Source organism: Protopterus annectens, chromosome 7.part0 (genome assembly GCF_019279795.1).
Source record: "Protopterus annectens isolate FY-2018-M chromosome 7.part0, PAN1.0, whole genome shotgun sequence".
Taxonomy (NCBI): domain Eukaryota; kingdom Metazoa; phylum Chordata; order Ceratodontiformes; family Protopteridae; genus Protopterus; species Protopterus annectens.
This window is the reverse complement of record NC_056739.1, coordinates 1946839289-1946861134: the sequence shown is the minus strand read 5'-3', so window position 1 is coordinate 1946861134 and position 21846 is coordinate 1946839289. Positions and strand designations below refer to the sequence as shown.

Below are 21846 nucleotides of genomic sequence, written 5' to 3'. Positions count from 1 at the left end.
TAACCCAGCAACTGCCTAAATGATGGCCTTGAATAGCACAGAACTAATGTCTGTCCCTCACACATCAGAAAAGAGTTAAAAAAAAAAGAATTTCAAGCTCTTTCTACAATCTTAAAATACAACTAAAAGCATAACTTGAAAAGTTTTAAACACTTATGAATACTGCGACCCATAATGCAACAATAGACTCCCAAATATGGGCAGAGACACCTTCATAACTACAGATGGACAACATTATATATCCTCACTGCTTTAATACTTGCTGCAAAGGATGAAAGCTTCCAATCCAGCTCATCAATGCACTTTCAAAGGGCACAGGTTAAAGGGCAGTAAAGATATCTTTAATTCATGACACAATAAATTAACTATACAGCAAAGATCTTCCAGAAATGGTTCACTAAAATAATATATTTTCATTTGCAAAATGTTACGCATCCTTAAGCAGAGAGCTTTCCGATGGCTGGTGCAAGTGCATAATTAATGAATGAGAAAAATATATGTACCTTGTATGCACTTACAAAAACATACACATCTAGTCAAAAACTTCCAAGAATCTTACCCTCCATGCAACCAGAAACACTGGGGATCGTACAAACAAACTATTCATTTTTGACTACAGAAAAACAACTGCAGTTGAAGCTGACTATTTTAAACTGGCATTTTCTGCACAGTTTACTACTACTTAATCTGTGTGATTATGACAACTTCCCTTGCTAACAGATTAGACATTTTTTCTTACTTGAAATTTTTATTTATGTTTGAAACTTTACTTCAGAATCTGTTTCTATCAATATGAATAGGAATGTTTTGTGACAGCAACAGAATGCTCTGACAGAAAACGACCTTTTGGGCCTAGCCTGTTTGTTTTTCAGTAATATTTTGTACTGTGAGCAGCTGGCTTCCCCAAAATAATGCATCACTCCCTCATTACGGAATACTAATATACCAGTTCCACTCATGTAAAAAAAATGCTTGCTTTATCTTCCAAAAATATTCTGTCTTTTGTTCTTATCTGCTATGATGCAGTTTAGCAACTTTCTTAGTTAACGTGTTACTGATGAAAATGAAAACTTCTCCAGGCATTTTGAAGTAGACTGACTGCATTCAGCAAGAAAACAAGCATCTACAGCACTCACCTTTGAAGTATCCTTTTTCATGCTGGTGTTTCATTTTAGCTGTGCGTACCCAACACAATTGGACAGATCTTTTTTAGGTGACTTGAAAGAGAAAATGGCACTTGTTCCTACTTTCTGACTGTGAGCCAGGCTGAAAAGCTTTGAAAGCAGAAGTCGCAATAGACTGCCTTCCTGACTTGCACAAATTTAAACTAAGCTGTCATCCTCTATAAATTACGCAGAACTCAGCAAATAAAAGCACATCTACCATATAGTTGTAAGACCAGAACAAATAGTTTAACAATGTACTACAAGAAACAAATGCAGCTGAAGGGAGGATTAAAAGAAAACAAAACAGGGATGCACTTACTGAGTAAAGAGCTCATGTAGCTTCTGAAAGCCTCTCTCTAAGGCCAAGTTTGCAGGCGTGGCCCCTCCACTGTTCTGTATACTAAGAGCTTCTTTTCCACCTGCTTGTTGTAACAGAAACCAGGCCAACCTCAACAGACCCAGCCTTGCTGCAAAATGCATCAGTGTCTCCCGGGGGACACCTTCTGTAAGAAATAAAGGAAAAAAAAAAGGCACACATTACAAGTTAGTTAGAACAGCTCAGGTGTAATTTATTAAGTTACCAAGAGGATCATCAACACTGTCGTATCACCTAAAATGCCTAAATGAAGCAAGGTACTTGCTCTTTTCCCAGCCTTATTTTAGAGAGAAGATAAGCAGATATCAGAAAGGGATCACATGGTTTGAATTAGGTGCACCTAGTTACTATCTGATCTATATGCATAAAGCGAACAGTTCCACTGGCTCAACAGCAAAGTGTTAGTTAACATTCACACCTTTTTACTAGACATTTGCAAGTAAATGGTAGATTTATATGGGATCATCAGATGAAAAAGACCCAGAAAAGCTTGTCTGTGTTTGTGAATATATGTGCGTTCTGGGAATAAAACGTAGATCACCATACTACCTGGGATCCTACAAAAGTGAACAGTATAACAATAATAATGTACTTTATTTTGTGTAGCAAAAAATACAAACTAGATGTCAAAATTAATTCTAAATGTAACCATAGGTAGGAACCATCAGAAGGATAGTTTCAGAACAATACTCCAATGCCTTAAAGATCATGTCTAGAGATGTTTAACAACCTTTGATTTTGGCATTAAAAAAGTGTTTGCATGCATTATGTGAAAACCAATGGTCATTTTATACCAGTTTAGAAATAAAATTATTTTAAAAACTGCTTCAGAATGCGGAACAGTAAACATACTCAGCCATGTTTACGGCATTAATATTAGTGGGCAGAAAGGAAGCGGTTACATCACTTTGGGTTCCAGCCCCAATTATGGAAGATTACTGAAGGTAAGCTATTGTGAATTAAGTTATATAATTACCAAATTGTTAAATGAACGGTTTGTCAAAAAATGTGGAAATAGTTGATATAAGTAGTTAACAAATGCATGCTAACACTTTTTTATACAAAAAAACAAAGGTTGTTAAACACCTTTATACATGATCTTTAACTGTTAATAGCATATGATAAACACTAACCCAAAAGAGCACCACAGTGCACAAAGAGCTTGGATCTTCTCACACCCTTATGCCACCCATCTCAGCATCAGTGCTCTATGACCAACACACCCCTCTCATTCCCAGCAGACATATTACCCAAGCTGTTGTGCACTCCCAACCATACCCTGTTTTTTCAAGCCTTGTTGAAACAGCCTACTGCATTCATGCAGACTATTACAGCATGACTGTATAATGCAGTAATTTGAGAATTGCTAAATAGTACACCAGCTCCCCCAAATTCCGCTGTTCTGTATTGATCACCTGATCACAGTTTGTGCAGAGGATTAAAGCTATGAGCTGTTAATGAGTTGATTCTTGTAGTCCACTGTTTGATTCCCTCGGCTTCCAGGTGTCTGCTATGTGACTCTGAGCAAGTAACTTACCCATTCAGTGATCTGGAACAACTGGGAAAAATTGGGCTAGGCTAGGTTCCTCAGTGATTGACTGGATCACATGCCTAATAACTACCTCTGAACCAATCAGCCTATCAGCTCCAGTCCAGAAAGTCACATCTGTAACAATATTCCTGCTGGCAAGAACCTTTCATCCCTGTAAAGAGTACAGTTTATGTACTATACAGCCTTCCCTAATGTACTACATGGTTCTAGGTTTACTACTGTTGTTATGTACTTATTCAGCTGACAGTCTGTATATATATATATATATATATATATATATATATATATGACTGTACTGTTACCATACTTGGTTTGGAGTAAGCCTTGATATGGAAGATGTCATGCATTTCTCAAAAAATGCATAACAATACTCATTTAGTTTGCCTAAGTAAGTAGAATGCTGTACACAGCAAGACAGCAAAACAGATATAAAGCTTCACCAGCTCAATAGTCTGCCTGACACACAGTTAATATTCCCTCCCACTTCTGACTCATTCACGCATGCCGTCTAATAAGATCTTTGCCCCCACGGACTAACCCTGTACTTTACTGTCATCAAGTTTGGCAAAAACATGTAACTGATAAAGGTCAGTGGCACTAAGTGAGCACAAAGTTAAGCCAATAGCTTGAGGTGCTGCATCTGTACTATGCAGCATATTAACAACACATCAGCATAACAGTAGCCTGGCTTTGTGGCATATGGGATGGAGCCCTGACTGTGAACCCGGACAACAGGGTTCAGTTAGCAGCCCCAGCACTGGAGGAGCCAGACAAGGATGGAAATAACTGAAGGGGAGTGGCCCACTGACTTCTCCAGGAGGGAGGGAAGGATAAGTTGACTGGTGCTCTGCTAGCTCATAGGATAATGAGACTTCTCCTATGGACAGTGTGACAGCCACCACCCATATTCAAGGGCATGACTGCTTGTTGGTACACCTTCTTGCAGAAGTGATGAGGGGCCAGTATGGTCAGCCCCATTGAACACTCCCTTCCCTTTTGAGCTCAGCATACACGAGAGACACATGAAAAAGTCTGGCCCAAACTTATGGCTGCCTATATGATAGTCTCTCCTAGACCACCTTCCCCTTGTGATAGGGAACAAACGATTTGATTGCCTGCAAGGGGGGCTGATGATTAGAAGGCAGCAGGAGCAAATAGATGGGAAAAAAAATTCACAGCACCAAGTGATCAGCTGACTGCAAATATAAAATTTACTATAAATGTGCATAACCTAGTTAACTAGTTTTTCATTATTGTACACTTCCTGATGTTAAGATGATATGGGGATCACAACTGGAACTCACTGCCCTCTCAGTCCAAAAATTCCAAAATCGAAGTAATATAAAAAGACTCCTTTATTAAAGGTTAAAAAGGTTAGCACTTTTGTTTAAAACACTGTTAAACTTCCTCAGACATTTAAAAAAATCTTACATCACTTTCTTATAATTCCCACTCTTCCATCCCTTTGAATACTATGAACAAATCAAACACCACATTGTCTAGAATACTTTTAAAAACAAAATAAAGATACAAACATTTATTATATAAAAAACATGTTATCATCATGCCTCAATTTTCTTCCTTTTTAAAGCTTTACATTTTAATATGGGGGTAATGGAACTGTGCTCATTAATGCCTGGCCAGTTGTCAGTTTGTAATCTCACTTGCCATTTAAGTTCTTTTATTTCTAAGTCCACTCCCCATGCTTTTTTGTCATCTATTATGACCTGATCAATGGCCATATAACAAAATTGATGTTCTTCATATTCTTTTATGTGTTTGGCCAATGCATTATTTAAATTGTTTTTTCTTATTGCATATTCGTGTTCATAGACTGTTTGTGCTAACCACCTTTCCGTTTTTCCTATGTAGAATCCTGAACATGAATTGCACGTTGCTAAGTAAACAACTCCTTTGGAATTACAGTTGTGTTTGCCTTTTACCTGATTTCTTACATTCCTAGCCACAAATTCCTGCCCTAGTTTTATCTTGTGACACCACTTACATGACCCACATTTGGTCATTCCCCATTTACTTTTGTAATTCTCTTGCCCTCTGTTTTTTAATCTTTCTTTAAAGCTTTTTCCCTTTATGAAATACTACTGTGGGCTGTTCACCTATTTACTGTCTGATGTAGGAATCTTCCATTAAAATAGACCATTTTTTTCTCAAATGAGCGCAGTTCCATTACACCCTTATTAAAATTAAAAGCTTTAAAAAAAAAGAAAATTGAGGCATAATAACGTAATTTATATAATAAATGTTTATATCTTTATTTTGTTTTTAAAAGTATTCCAGACAATGTGGTGTTTAATTGATTTGTTCACAGTATCCAATGGGGTGGAAGAGTGGGAATTATAAGGAAGTGATGTAAGATTTTTTAAATGTCTGAGGAAGTTTAACAGTGTTTTAAATGAAAGTGCTAACCTTTTTAACCTTTAATAACGGAGTCTTTTTATATTACTTCAATTTTGGAATTTTTGGACTGAGGGGGCAGTGAGTTCCAGTTGTGTGCCATTTGTTGTATTCAGTTGAGTTTGTTTTCGTTTGTACTGATATGTGGATCAAACTGTAGTATCTACAAACACAAATGCAAGGTCAATGCAGCACAAAACTAAAATGATCAACTTAAAAATGCTTAGACTGAGATGAAGTAACCACATAAAGCAGCAATAAACCTACCCACATGAAAGCTTATCTAGTCTATTTACTGGACGTCACAGCCAACAGTCTAAGCAACATTTAATATGTTCCCCACAACTGACCCATAAATATGGCACAGAAATGTATTTTGTTCTGAGTGCTCTTACTTTCATGAATAGGGTGATGTATTGTAGTATGATGAAGCCCAGTACAATGGCTTAGTGATAAGATCTCTGCCTCACAGCTCAATGGTCTGAGATTCAGCTCTGGCCTCTGACTACTGTTTGTGTGCAGTTTTGCTATGTTTTCTAAGTGCCTATGTGGGTTTTCTCTAAGCAGTCCAGTTTCCTTCTACCCCCCCCCCCCAAAAAAATAACATGCTACTTTATTGGCTACATTAAAATGCACACATGAAATACTAAAATATACACGTGTGCATTTTATGCATATACACATACACACACACATGCACAAACACACACACACACACACATATATATATATATATATATAAATAAATATATATATATATATATATATATATATATATATATATATATATATGTGTGTGTGTGTGTGTGTGTATGTATATGCATCCTGGTGGCCTGACTTGTGGCTGAAAAGGGTAAAAAATATATCTGAAGGACCAAACCAACTCATTTAACTGGATGACAAATAAATGAACTGTAACAAAATTTCACTTTGAAGGCAAAACACATGGTTTAAGGTGTGCTGCATTAAAAAAAAACATGCAGTAGTAGCAAGGCTGTCTCATCATGACACGTAAATGAAATGACAATGACTAACAGTGAGATGCCTAAGCTTGTGTGTCTTGCTGCACTAAACAACCTGCACATATCATAGCTATGCACATGCAAGTCAAGCACACCTTCAGAAATCATGCTTCTGCTCTGTTGACAGTTACTAAACATACAAGTCAAACAAATAATCAACAAACTGCAGCTACCTTGAAAAACAAATACCTCTGCCTTACACAGTCTGTCCATTTTCTCAACCGCTGACTCTTCAGTAGCCATCACAACCCAAAAATGACTTGGCGAAAGACCACTGTAAACATTCCTAAATTCCATGACTGTTTTTGAAGTCATTACTACTTCATAAGAACTAACACATGAACTGTCTGCCTTTCAAAAACAATAAACTGCTTTGCCATCAGACTATCTTCATTAAAAATGCTACTCTTTGGACATTAAAATATGACACTATTACATGGAAACTAGAAAACCTGAATTCACTACACAACTTCTGATAAATGCTGTTATAACCATAACCACAAGTTGCATAAAGTCACTTCAGCAATGTACGCCAATCTTTTTTCATGCAGAAGTAATAGCCATGGTAATTGCAATTTTTTATTGTGTATTTTTGCCACTAACCTCCTTGGATGCATTAACTGAAGAATCACAGCTTTGATACATAAGAATGTAGCCTGGATTTTTCATACCCCTACACTATGTGCAATGCTAATCTTTATATGCATCACATGCATGATTCTGTGCATATCTGTTGTTCTGCCTATATCATAATGTGCATTTCCAGAAGTGCTAGTAGAGGGCTTGTCACCTGTCTCTAGTAGGAGGTACTGTCAGAATGGAGATAAGATTTCCCTGAGAACAGCAAATCAGTACTGGCTACTCACTCACTTCCAGCTCTTCAACAAGCCAGGTCAATGACAACACAATCGGCAGCAAACATCTACACCACTGGTAATGGTGATACGAGTCTCTTGTTCTTATAAAGCTACTTCTGTCAAGTGATGAGTTAATCTGGTATGAATATGAGACTGACAAGAAATGAGGCACCATAAGTGTCCAGTATTTGTATATAGTTGTTGGAGATCTTGAATTAAATAAAAAAAAAAAAAAAAAAAAAAACAGAACATAAAGAACCAGGTCCTGTGTATATCCAATCTCCATATGCTAACTAACAATCTACTTATGTCTCACAGAAACCAATGAAAAGTTTAGTTCAATATGCATCTGTGTGTGTATACATGTGTGCATATATTCATGTCTTGCATATGTCTCCATATGCTGGCAGATAAATAACACAGATATATACACATACATATGTCATCATCTTGAGTACCATTCGCTCACATTCCACTACCTCACTTCTGTTTGATCCAAACTACTTGTACTCGTGATCATCAGAAAGTTAATTTTTTTCCAGGGGGCAAGAAACTTCATACCTGAATGGAAGATCTGCTCTCCTCCAAAACACACAAGTTCTAAGAAAAAAAAAATATTTACAGATCAACCCTATGTATTTGTGAGTCTCTTGAAGTCAAATACTGAGATAAGCATTACACATGCAAGTATGTGAAAGACATACTACATACATACATACAGCACATATATGTATGTACACCCCCCCACGCATACACATAAATATGTACTATTACGACTTATTTTGTAAAACAATTCCTTTGTATTTGAAAAAGACTTGGTGATTGCCAAATGGGAAGACCATTTTATTTTCTTCTGTGGCCTGTTGGTGCAGAAAAATTGAGTGCCTAATACTTGCATATAAACTATGAAGTCAGTCCATTACAAGCATAGGGAAAACCCCTTATACAGATTTTGCCACCAGCCTCAAGCAGGGCAAGACAAGACAGACCAATGGACAATTTAAGGCTGCCCATCAAATTATCTAGGTATACCTTGAAGGAGACAAAGGTGCCAATCTCTTGATGTGTAGAGGAAGTTTGTGCCAAAGATGAGGGATACATTGGGGTACTAATTTATCATGCCAAAGTGTCTTACATATCTGCTGATGAAGGTTTAGGACATTTAACCTTGCATTTGAGGTGCCATTTGTTCTGGCATGAAATAGGACATCAAAGAGGGATGGATTGTCATGGCTCAAAAAGCCTGATAAAGATCTAATTGGAGGAGTCTTTAACAGACTGAGTACAAAAAGAAGGTTGCCAGTCTGTCCTGATAAATAAGACTTCTGAGGCCAGTGATCTTTTTTAGTTAAGAATCTCTGACGTTTCTCAAGCTAAGTGATATGTTTAGACAAAGACATACCAAAAGATGCATTACATTTAATAATGGGTCTGCTTTGATAAAAGTAAAGAGGAATTAAGACATACTTTGATCTAGTGGAGATACTTTTGGAAATAATTAGATGAGTCAGAGAGAAGGCTTTCCCAACTACTGAGGGGACATGATGGTAAAATGATAAGAAATTATCAACAAAGGTGCCTAGACCCCTTATGACAGAATCTGATTGCAGGGGTGTATTATCTATATGCTATGTGAAAATGTTTTGCTTACCATTGTCCTTGCACTAGTTGTTAACCTGGTCTAATCAATGTTGGAGCAACTATGAGTAAGTGTAAGTTTAAATAAAAACACCCAAATTTAGAATTGTCTGCAAATGTAGATAACCATATACCAGTGGTGTTAGCCTGAAGGTCTGAAACGGTGGTACACTATACCACTAATAACTTTTTGCTTTCTGGACTGGCACCTGTGATTCTAAGGATACTGTTTCTGTCAGACAGCCTGTTAGCTATCAACTGTACAACATAAAAATATTCAGACTTACAAATCTGTTAATAATGCCTGCAGGAGGAACACTGTCAAAGACCTTCAAATATGTTATATGCACTGCATAACTGCTATTTCACTGCTTTTGTTACATTTCAAATAAATGAACGAGGTTAAACAGGCAAGACCATTCTTTGACAAAGCCAAATTGATGAAGGTCCAGTATTAAGATTTTCAATGTCCTGATTAATGAGATCTGACGGCCTGAGGTATGTTCCCTAGCTTTACATAAGAGACTAATGAGAGTAATAAGCCTATAGTTAGCAGAGTCCTTGGTTGGGCCATCTTTATGTAATGGCTGCTTTCTAGGCTTTAGGAATGTAACCAGTGGGAAGTTACAGACTAAAACAGTTAAGTAGTGTCTGTGACAAGCCATATTTGGCAGTAACAATCAGGCAACCTGGTACACTATCAGAGACCACGGATAAGGTGTTTTTACTTTTTGAGGGTGCTTCAAAAACTTGTTCCATAATAAGTAAAAGGGGTGACTAAGACTGGAATCTGTGGAATACCTATAACTGTGGATGGAGTACAATTTGAACTAAATTTGACAGGTTTAGTTTTTAGAGTACTTTCTACTATCTTATAAATATAATATTTTGTATGCCTGCTATTTTACACCTTTACTAAGGATTCATGTTTAAATAACGACATCGATATATATACATTAATAAAAAAGAAAACAAGCAATATTAAAAACCTTTCTTTTTTATGCACACCTGTTTTCTTTTTAAGAATTATTCACTTTAACATTATATACACTAAGTCCTGCCTTACTTTAAATCTCCCTCCTCCTCCAGAACATTATTCTCCATGTGTTTCCACAATTTCCTTTTATTATTATGCAATTTGCTCCATCCCTTTTCTCAGAATCCCACATGCAGTTATTTTAGGTCAATTTCAATATTCAGTACTTCATTTACAGTTGGTTTAAATGTTGTATTCCTTTTTTTAGCAATTACTTTTTTTTTGTTAACCAATAGCAGTAAACTTATTAAGGCCTTCCAATGTCTCGGCAATTTAGATCCATTGTACCAGGTCAAAAAGAATAATTTCCTTAGTTATAACCATTTGCTTTCCCAACATTTTTGACAAAGTACCCTGCAGGGAATTTTTAAAATCTGCTAACTCCTTCCATTCCCCAAAATGTGTTCCCAATTACCTCTATCTTTCTCATCACACCTCCAGCATTTGCTACCTACATTAGTAAAACTCTCTTAACATCTAATTGGGGTACAAAATATCTATGCAAGCACTTCCAAAATCCTAAACCTCCCGGACGCTGTTGCATACCTGGGAGCCATAAAGATGTCCTTCCATTTTTGTATATTATCTTTCCATTCTATTTCTGCTAATATTTTCTAACCTCCTCTAATTGACACTTAAAGAGTTATCATCAACATTTATATGCCTTACTAATTATCCACTTTCAACAGCAACTTCTGTTCAATACTCAATTTCAAATTCTACCAGACCTGGTCTTTCACTTAGCACATTTTCTGCCTATACTCTGTTATAAATTCCTAGAAGGAATACAGTCTCTAACCTGCAGTCTGCACTTCTGCTTATCTGCTTGTCCTCATCCCACTTTACTACCTTTCTCACTCTAGTTATTTTCTCCCATACTTTAGTTCCTTTGCTAAAGTATCCTTACAAATTAAGTAATCCTAAATCATCTTGTTCTATGGGGAGAATCAACTTATCACACTTAACTCTCTTCCACTCCCGAATTAATTTCTTCAACTATTTATTAATTAGGTGCACAATTTCTCCTCTGGTTGATAAAAATACACCTCAGTTGTAAAAACAACTAAAGGTAACAGATTTTATGGGTGTTATTTACCTTAAGGGACTGCGTCTAAAATTCTACTATTTCCTTGTGTTTTAAAACACCTCCACGTTTCATTACCATTCCTCGCCACTTTGATTTATAACCTTCTGTTTGAGTTCTATACTTGAGACTTAAGTGTACAGTTCTAAAAAAATCTTCTCAAATCAAGTAATCCTAAACCATCTTGTTTTATGTGGATAATCAACTTATTCCATTTAACTCTTGTCCTCTTCTACCAAATAAATTACTTCAACTCTTTTTATCATTCACAGCTTCTCCTCTGGTTGATAAAATATGCCTGGCCTGTATATAAAACTAATGAGATTAAAAACATCTTCACTACTTGTATCTTAGTACCCATATCAATAATCGAGAACTTCCAGATTCGCAATTTTTGCATTACCTTGCAATTCCTCTCTTTCTACATATCCTTAATATTTTTTTACACTGGAGTGCTTGCTTGGCTTGCTTGCTGTACTCTGCCTGAATATTGATGATTTCTGTCAGCAATTTATTTTGAACTGAGTATTTTCATTTAAGGTTTGGTTATTTCTATTTTTTTATCTTTTTCTTATATTACATTTGTCTTAAGTTTTCTGTTCTGCTGGAGGTTTAAGAGGTCCTGGCTAGGATCAGTTAGAAAAGTTAGCAAATAATTCCTTTGCAAACAGTGAATAACATCAGCTAATTAGCGGGATGAGCAGAGAAATAGCATTCTTCATTTAGCTACAAATACCTGGATGTATCTCTAGCTGGAGTGCTTGTTTGGCTTGCTTGCCGTACTCTGTACGACTACTGCTGATCTCGGTTTGCATTTTATTTTGAATTTAAGTTTTTCATTTAAGATTTGGTTACTTCTATTCTTTATCTTTTTCTTGTATTACATTTGTCTTGTTTTAAGTTTTCTTTTCTGTTGGAGTTTTAAGAGGTGTTGGATAGGGTCAGTTAGAAAAATTTAGCAAAGAATTCCTCTGCAAACAGTGAATAACATCAGCTTATTAGTGGAAACAGCTGAGAAATAGCATTCCTCATTTAGGTACAAATATTTGTAGGCATCTCTATTTAGCTGGAGTGCTTGTCTGGCTTGCTTGCTGTACTCTGCCTGAATACTGTTGATCTCTGTCTGGATTTTATTTTTCCCACCCAACCGCCAAATTGTTAATGTATTCTTAAACTTGGTGGGTTTTGAGTTGCTCACCACTATTGTAAATCTGATTTTGTACACTCCTCCCAGTCCCATCTCATCAGCTCATTCTACTGACTATGGAGAGATCAGTTGGGAAGACTTGCCCCCTTAGTTTTTTAACCATGAATTAACTTCTATTGCCTCCCTTCCCACTTAGCTTAAAAAAAATGCACTTTAATGTGCTGCTTTTACTGTATTTGTGTTTCTTCCTACTTTACTACTTTATTTTGCTTTTGCTCCTTGTTCATAAAAGTGTTAAATTTAATTTATTTTGCTGCATTTATTACTGACTGTTAGTAGCTTGATTAAATTGTAACTGTTACTCTAGGCCTCTTAATTTTAGTTTAAGCACTTGGGCTTCAGGCCAATTGTTTTACATTCAGCAGATATGTAGTCTACACTCTTGTGGCAGGAGAGGTAGCTTACATCCTTCTCAGTTGAGGTTTGCTGGTTGAAGGCTTATTGTATCTATTATTCTAAAAGTGTCTTAGTTCTGGTTTAAGCGATTGGGCTTCAGGCCAGTTATTTTACATTAAGAAGGTCTGTGGTCTACACTCTTGTGGGAGGAGAGGGTAGCCTATGCCTTTCTGATCTGGGAATTGCTGGCTGAAGACTTATTGTGCCTGTTATTCTAAGTGTCTTTGTTCTGGTTTAATTACTTGGTTTCCAAACCAGTTATTTCACACTAGGAAGGTTTGTGGTCTACACTCTTGTTGGAGCATTCTACTGAATTGCTGTTTTATTTAAACTGTTTTTGTTTTCTTTTTTTTTTTTTGCTGTTGTGACTATGATCTTCTGCACTTTGAATTTCTAGTACTTCTGCATTTTATAGCATAGGCTAGATTCAGGCTTGCTGAATCTAGACTGTTTGGTATTATTTAAGTACTAAAACCATCTTACATTAACAAGGCTCCTCTGCACCCTTGTGGCAGAAATATGCAGCCAAGGACCTATCTGAGTTGGAGACTGTTGGAATAATGCTCAGTCTTGGTCTTTTCCTTTGGTTACTTTGTTTAAAATCATTTAACTTTGCTTGTATTTAAGTTTGTGCAGGTTTGTGCTCAGTTTACCCGAGCTGCTCAGAAATCGCACTGCTGCCCTGCAACCATATCAAGTGCGCATTGTGAAGCATTGACACAGTTTTCTATCCCTAGCCATCCATAGAATACCGGCTTTTGTTAGCCTTAAAGCAAAACCTGGTCCATCTAGCCCACTCCCCACTAGTTACTACAGTATATACTTGCCATAATGGATGGACAGTTTCCCACCATTTCTAAAGCCAGCCTGACTGACATGGGCATCCTGAGGCAATGTAACAATTGCCTCATGTATAATGACAACCAGTTACTCCTAAAACATACAAATACAACATGTGAGGTGAGGGATGTATCTATACTATGAATCTGGAATCAATTATCTTGCATAACAACAAACCAGATATCAAACAGGTTGTCAGCACACACACTTCACCCCTTGCACATAACAAGCTCACAACGCATAAACCCATATACATGGAGGTACTCGTTAGAAGCCTACCGGAAGATCAGAGTCCTCCCAAGCACAAACCTACTGCACACACACTGCAGACCCAAAAGAATCTACTGCACATAATAATACACACAACAGTGTCTCAGCCAATAAGCCCCTAAGGCAAAACACCTCAAAACCAAATGTCTTGGTCACAGGCAACTCCATAGTGAAACACACAGATGTCCCCCTCACCAGGCTGGACAAGGAGAAGGTCACTGTTACCTGCCTGTCAGGTGCCAGGATCTGTCAGATCACAGACACACTCAAGTTTCTCAACAAGTACCATTATGACTCTGTCATAGTTCATGTTGGAGTGTATGACTTCAGATGTAACTCACTGGAGTTTATAAAGAGAGACAGGACTGAGCTCTCAGACTGTGTCCCCTAGGCAGGTACGTCCCTAGCCCTAAGCAGCATTCTACCTTTACCTAGGATGATGCCTCAATATAAACAAAAAAATTACTGACTTCAACAATTGGTTTAGCTTTGGGTGTCAGTCTTGGGGGATCCAGTATCTATCAGCCTGGGAAGATATGATAAACAGACCATGCTGCTTTCCCAGAGATGGTCTTCACCTGTCACCTCTTGGCACAAAGGTACTTGCCTTCCCCACAGTGCCTTTTTTAGGCAATGTCATAACAACAAAATTCCAGAGGTAAAAAAAATCCACTAGAGACAAACTCAAAGTTATGCCACTTAATGCTAGGCGTCTACATCGGAACCTGCACTCACTGGAAATACTCCTTACCTTGGAAGATGCTGATGTCTGTGCAGTCACAAAAACATGGTTCAAGGCCACAGAGAGCACCCCAGCCATGCAAGGCTACAACGCTTTCCACACTTTCAGACCTTGAAATGAGCATGGAAGAACCAAAGGTGGAGGTGCATCCATCTTCATTAAAGAAAACTATACCTGAAGACTGGTCAAACAGTACCACTCCATAGAGCTCCTCCAAATCCAACTAACTGTAGATAAATCCCACTTCCATATCATTGTTAGCTATAGGTCTCCCACCATGAACCACCAGAACCACTCTGCCCACCTGGACCTACTTGAGTCACTCACTATACAGCCAAACACCTTGGTCATGGATGATTTCTACTATCCTTCCATCGACTGGGAGTCATATATGAACACAAACATGCTCGCCCTAAGGTTCCTGGACTTTGTTAATAAAAATACTCGGGAACAGATAGTCTGCATCCCACAAGGGGTTCTAATGTCCTAGACTTAGTACTCACCAACACAAGGGGTCTCTGCACTACCCACTGTGTGTTGCCCTCCCTGGTAAAGCCTGATCATAAATAAGTCTAGTTTGAAGTAACGATCATATGTGAGCCCCCAGAGCAAAAAGGATGAAAAACTTAACCAAAGTAAACTATAGCCTCGTAATGTCTAAGAACAAGAAGGAACTGACTCAGCAGAGGAAGGACAACCTCCACAGCTTGAACAAGAAAATTAGATATCTTATAAAGCCCTCTAAAGCCAATTATGAAGCTAAACTAGCACCCCTAGCTAAGGATAATCACAAGACAGTCTTTAGGTATGTTAGAAATGTAAAATGGAAGGTCCAGTTTTGAGCTGAACTAGTAGTGGATGGTACCACTTATACCGACCCTGAGGACATCGCCAACCTGCTAGCAGATTTGGTGCAAACTTCCCCCCATGTCCCCACCAGACATACCCCAAACCATACCTGTCAACAGTACTCTACCTAGTATCTCCAAAGAGCGGGTCATAACCTGCCAAATACACAGCCTCTATGGGACCGGATAACATCCCAGGCTGCATACTAAATGGTCTAAAACAGGACCTAGCAGAACCACTTGGCACTCTCTTCAGCCACAGTCTAAGTACTGGCTTTGTCCCAGCAGGGTGGAAAACAGCAATTCCCTTGCACAAAGGGGGGGGGGTCCATCAACAAACCCTATGAACAATAGAACCATAAGCCTAACCATCTTTATCTGCAAGGCCATGGAAAAAAAAGTGCAGTTGTGTAAACTTACCATAAAAGTAGATATTCGAGTGTATTCACTGTTGCAGTCATCACTACCGGGCCTCTACTGAAAATGGACATATATCCAGTTAGACTAGCCCGGTCAACAAATATAAAATAAATAATCACTTGTGGGTTATCTCTGTTGGGTAGCCCTCGGCCGGCCCGAATACCAGAGTAAAGATTGTCACTCCCGCATCAACTGCAGGTTGCCAGGGACTGATGTCAGGTCGTCAGTGGTATAAAGCAGGGCAGCTGACGCCATTACATCAGTTTTTCTTCCTATAACCTATAGGAGCCCTGCCCAGAAGGCCTGAGGAAGCCCAAGCTAGGGGATGCCCATAGGCATAGACAGGTGTGAGGGAAACTGAGAGAGAAATAGAGGGGGAAGGAGGGAGGGAAAACAGGACTGCAACAGTGAACAGACTCGAACATCTATATTTATGATAAGTGTACACAACTGTACTATGTTCTTTTTGTTTCACTGTTGCAGTCATCACTTGTGGGAAGATTCCCAAAGCTGAAGGTAGGGTGGATGGTAGAAGGGAAGGAATAGAAGAACAGGCTTGCACTGCTCTAAGTAGGACCTAGCATGCCCTGTAGGACTGCAGAGGCAAAGCCTGCCTTGATTTTGGAGGAAAAGAGGCAATTGGTAGTGTTTGGTGAAGGTGTGGATGGAAGTCCAAGTGGCAGCTTCTAGAATGTCCTTGGTACGGAGCCCCCCGCTGAAGGCAGTGGAAGTAGATGCTGTCCTAGTAGAATGGCTTCGGACAGGCTTGGGAGGAATTTTTCCATGGAAGTGGTAGCAGAACTGGATACAGTTGGATATCCATTTAGAAATGGTCTGATTGGAAATAGCTTTCCCCTCTGCCCCTGGGGCAAAGCTGACCAAGAGCTGGTCAGTCTTTTTGAGAGACTTGGTTCTATCCAGATAGTATCTAAGTAGTCTGTGCAGATCCAGTGAATGAATAATTCTTTCTCCCCTGTTCTGAGGGTAAGGAAAGAAGGTGGGAAGATGTATAGCCTGATTAAATGTTACGTCAGACACCACCTTAGACATAAAAATGGGGTTAGTTCTAAAAGACATCCTGTCTGCATGGAAGATAATGAAGGGTTCAATGGCCACAAGTGCCTGCAGCTCAGACACCCTCCTAGCTGAGGTTATGGCCAGCAGGAAGGCGGTTTTCCAAGACAGTGTTTTAGTTCTGCTGAGGCAGCTGGTTCAAAGGGAGGTAAGGTTAATTTTTCCAAGACATAGTTCAGGTCCCAGGCAGGAGTGGGTGGCCTCCTAGGTGGCCTGATGTGAGAGACTCCTCTAAGGAATTGTTTTAGCAGGGGGTGGGAGAACAAAGGCTGGTCTGCAAGGGAATGGGCAGAGATTCATGACACATGAATTTTGATGGATGAGTAAAGATGATCCTTTTTTCACTAGCTCAGCCAAGTAGTCTAGAATCAGAGAGAGAGAGAGATACAAGGGAGCTGCTTGTACCCTTAGTTTTGCACCAGGCATTGAATCTTTTCCATTTTGCCGAGTATGATTTCCTGGTGCTGGGCCTTCTGGCCTCCTTAATTATATCCAGGACCTGCTTGCTCAACAGTGGGTTGGTATCTGTCTTTGGGGTATAAGCCATGCGGACAAGTTGAGAGTTTGTAGATTGGGATGTACGACTGACCCTTTTTCTTGGGTTAGAAGTCCTTCTGTGAGAGGCAGGCTCCTGGGCGGTTCCTTGGTTAGGCTGAGTAGTAAGGGGTACAAATTTGCCTGGGCCAATTTAGAGCAATTAGTATAGCTCTTGGCCCTTCCTCCCTGATCTTTAGCAGTACTCTTGGGATCACTTGCAAGGGGGGAAGGCATAGACAAAGAGGTTGCCCCAGTGGAAGGAGACAGCATCCACTTTCCAGGCTTCTGGGTGGAACTCCCTGGTACAGAATTGGTCTACCTGTCTGTTTTCTATGGCTGCAAAGAGGTCTACCTCTGGGGTTCCCCTAGTTTGGGAGATGCAGAGGCAGGTCTCCCTCCAAAATAGTGCCTGAATATTTGAACTGTATCTTACTGAAATTGGTTCACCTTGTTTGCTCTAGCATAGACTAGATCCAGGCCTGCTGAATCTAGCTTTGTTTATATGCTTGTTTGTTTGCTTGTTATTTCCCTGGAAGCTAATTCCACCTAATACGCAACTTCTCAGCGCTTCTGTGGATCACTAGTGATATCTGCATTGCTTACTGTACTTATTTCCTTGTTTCACTTGAAAGAAAGTTACTGTTTGTCATTTTTGCATTTAGTTACTTGTAACACATTGCACTCAAGTTACCTGGCACTTGCTCACTAAAGCAATTATATAAGTCAGCACTAAAAATTAAAAGCACTACACCCTCACTCCCCACTGGCCCTTGTTTTCAATTAAGGATTTCCCAATATTATTCTAGCATGTCCAAAGGTCAGTTGTCAATCTCCTCTCCGGTCCAGCTGGTGAATCTGGGAATCTTGAGGCAATGTTATAACTGCCTCATGTACACAGACAACCCTCTCCTCCTCCCACATAACACAAATACTTGCGAGAGATGCAGCTATTTAGCCAAACTGGAGGCTGAGCTCTCTCAACTCAGGACTGGCAAGACCAGACAGGAGGAGAAGGCAACTACACACACCACAAAACCAGCCTCACATAATGCTACCACTCCACTGAATCAAACACATAAACACACAAAGACATACTCGGAGGCTCTGAGTAAAAATTTACCTAAACAGCAGAGGCCTCCAAAGCAGACACCCAAACAACTGCTACCTCAAGACACCCCACAAGCAACACATAAACCACAAAAGCAGTGTGCAAAGCAGTCACAGCCCTTAAGGCCAAATACAACACCAAACATACTTGTCATAGGTGACTCCATAGTCAGACACACTGACGTCCCACTCACCAGGCTGAACAAGGAGAGGGTCACAGTAAGCTGCCTATCGGGCGCTAGAATCCGCCACATAACACAAGCACTAGGGTCACTCCACGGCAAGTACAAATATGACACAGTCATTGTCCATGCTGGTGTGAACGACCTGAGACGTACCTCCCTGGACTACATGAAAAGAGACATAGAGGAGCTCTCTGATTATGTAGACCAGGCAGGTATGACCCTAACCCTGAGCAGTATCCTTCCTTCACCAAGAATGATGCCACAATATAGAGACAAGATGATCAGCTTTAACAATTGGCTTAATGTCTGGTGTCATTCAAAGGGATCCAGTGTCTGTCTGCCTGGCATGACATGCTTGATAAGCCACGCTCCTTCGCAAGTGACGTCTTGCACCTGTCACCCTGGGATTCGGATATTGGCTAAGGCTCTTGCCACCCCATAGTGCCTTTTTAGGCAAGGCTCAAATTCTAAACCTACCACCCTAGAAAACAAAAATGGGAAGAAACTGAGGGTAATGCTGCTCAATGCCAGAAGTCTAAATCTCAAAATGCACGCACTCGAGGCCCTTCTCAGTATGGAGAACATCGATGTCTGTGCTGTAACTGAAACCTGGTTCAAGGCTCCTGAGAGCACCCGGCACTATTAGATTTTACCTCATATCATGCCCGCCCTAAAACCCGGACCACACCACAAAAGGAGGGGGTGTATCCATATTCATAAAGGATACCCACACCTCCAGGTTGCTGGCAACGCACGAAGCTTCGGAAACCATCCAGGTGCAACTAACCATAGGCAAAACTGCTCTACAAATTGTAGCATGCTACAGGCCACCCTCTCAAACTCAGGAACCCCACACAGCCTTCCTGAAGACACTGGAGGGTATAAATGTATCTCCAAACACCATCATATTGGGTGACTTCAACTACCCGAATATAGACTGGGAACATTACTCAAGCCCTAACTTTCTAGCCCAACGGTTCCTGGAGTTCATAAATTCAAATGCCATGGAACAGCTAGTCACTGTTCCCACGAGAGGAGAAAATATACTAGATCTCATTGTCACAAACATGGGGACAAAATGCTCCACACGAAGTATATCCCTCATTGGTGAGATCTGATCATAAACTAATCTCACTGGAAATCCACATCCCACCCCACCCCAAACAAAAGACCATAGTGAAGAACTTCTCTAAAGCAAACTTCACACTACTCAAGACTGGTGTGGTATCCTTCAAGGCCCCTGAGCCAGAGGAAACCACAACCCAAGCTGCAGAAGCCCTTACAAATGCCTTCTATGAACACCTCCAGGACTGCATGGATCAGGCAATCCCAAATAAAACCAAGACTCTTTCCACAAAGGGCAAACGTCCAGTCTGGTGGACCCCAGCCATTAACAAACTTTACAATAAGAGGAGAAAGCTATTACATGATAGAACAAAATCCATAAAAGGGAAGTCACCCCTGATCATTATTAGTAAAAAATACGAGCACTCATAAAATCAACTAAGGCCAATTTTGAGAGAAAAATTGCCATGGATTCAAAGGACAATCATAAGGCCTTTTTCAGCTATGTTAGGAACCTGGGTGGAAACTCCCAGATATGCTCAGAATTAGTCCAAAATGATACAAAAATCACTGAACCCACAGACATTGCCAACATACTGGCAGACAGGTTCAGTGCAAATTTCACCCCCCTCTCCCCCCCTAAAGGAGAGATAACTATCCCAGCCGAGTGTAGCCTCCCGGACATCTCAAATGCACAGGTGAAAGCTGCTCACTCTAAAGCTAAAAACACAGCATCAATGGGACCGGATGGTGTCCCCGGCTGTGTGCTACACGAGCTAAATGAGGAATTAAACCCGCACATAAGGCAGCTGTTTAATCTCAGCCTTACCACAGGATACGTGCCCAAGGAGTGGCGTACGGCAACTGTGGTCCCACTCCACAAAGGCGGCGCCTCTACGGACCCTGGTAATTACCGCCCCATAAGCTTAACAAGTCTAGTCTGCAAAGCTATGGAGAGGATCATAATGGAGCTCATAAACAAAGATATAGGGACTTGCAGACATTGGACCCGACCCAGTTTGGCTTTGTCAAGGGAAGATCATGCCTTTTGAACTTGGTCGACTTCGAAACAGTCACCAAGGCCATTGATGAGGGAAAGGCAGTCCATACAGCCTACCTTGACCTTGCAAAGGCTTTCGACACAATACCCCACTCGGGTATTGTAGAAAAACTTACCAGCTTAAATGTAAACCCATATGTCACAAGATGGGTTGCAAACTGGCTTAAGGACAGAACCCACAGGGTTAGAGTTGCTGGCGCTGTGTCAGACTCCAAGCCGGTCACAAGTGGTGTCCCACAGGGCTCGGTCCTTGGCCCCTATTGTTTGGCATCTACTTCTCAGAAGTACAGGCCAACATGGGAGGACTTTGGCTGACAAAGTTTGCAGACGACTGCAAACTGGGCGCCATAGTGGAAAGTGCATCGGACACGGATATCCTTCAGAAGGGACTCACGGAAACAGATAGCTGGTGCCAGAGCCATGGCCTGAAGTTAAACGCCAAAAATGTATAGTCATACCCTTCGGGAAAAACAAGGTAACCCCAAGCTACCATATAGGTGGCAATCCACTAAGCACAGAAGAGGTTATCAGGGACCTGGGGACCCAGGTTGACAGTGGCCTTTCTTTTGACACTCACATTGCTAAAGTGGTTAGAAAGACCTTCTACATTGCCCACCTGATCATGAAGGGATTCACATCCAGATCTAGTGAGGTCATTGTTCCCCTGCACTCTTCACTTATCAGACCAATGATCGAGTACAATGCCCCATTCGGGATGTATCTCACCCGACATCTGCAGCAATTGGAGAGACCCCAAAAGTTCCTCACCAAAAGGATAAAGGGACTCCAAAATCTGTCATATGCTGCCAGATTGAAGAAACTCCAGCTCTATTCAGTCGCATACCGTCTGCTCAGAGGTGACATGTGCCTGACATACAAGGCCATGTCCAACCCGGAATTAATGGACATGCTCCACCTCAAAAAATCCAAATCCACCAAAACCACTAGA

At 40.2% G+C, this 21846-nt stretch overlaps 1 protein-coding gene across 1 annotated transcript in view; it reads right to left on the bottom strand.

Moving 5' to 3' along the window:
* The window catches only part of LOC122806204 (A-kinase anchor protein 13-like), a 1047516-nt gene that overhangs the window by 296572 nt on the left and 729098 nt on the right, over nucleotides 1-21846 (bottom strand). Inside the window, exon 4 of the mRNA XM_044076432.1 lies at nucleotides 1486-1669. Coding sequence (XP_043932367.1) covers nucleotides 1486-1669 — 184 coding nt within the window. The remainder of the gene's footprint in view (nucleotides 1-1485; nucleotides 1670-21846) is intronic.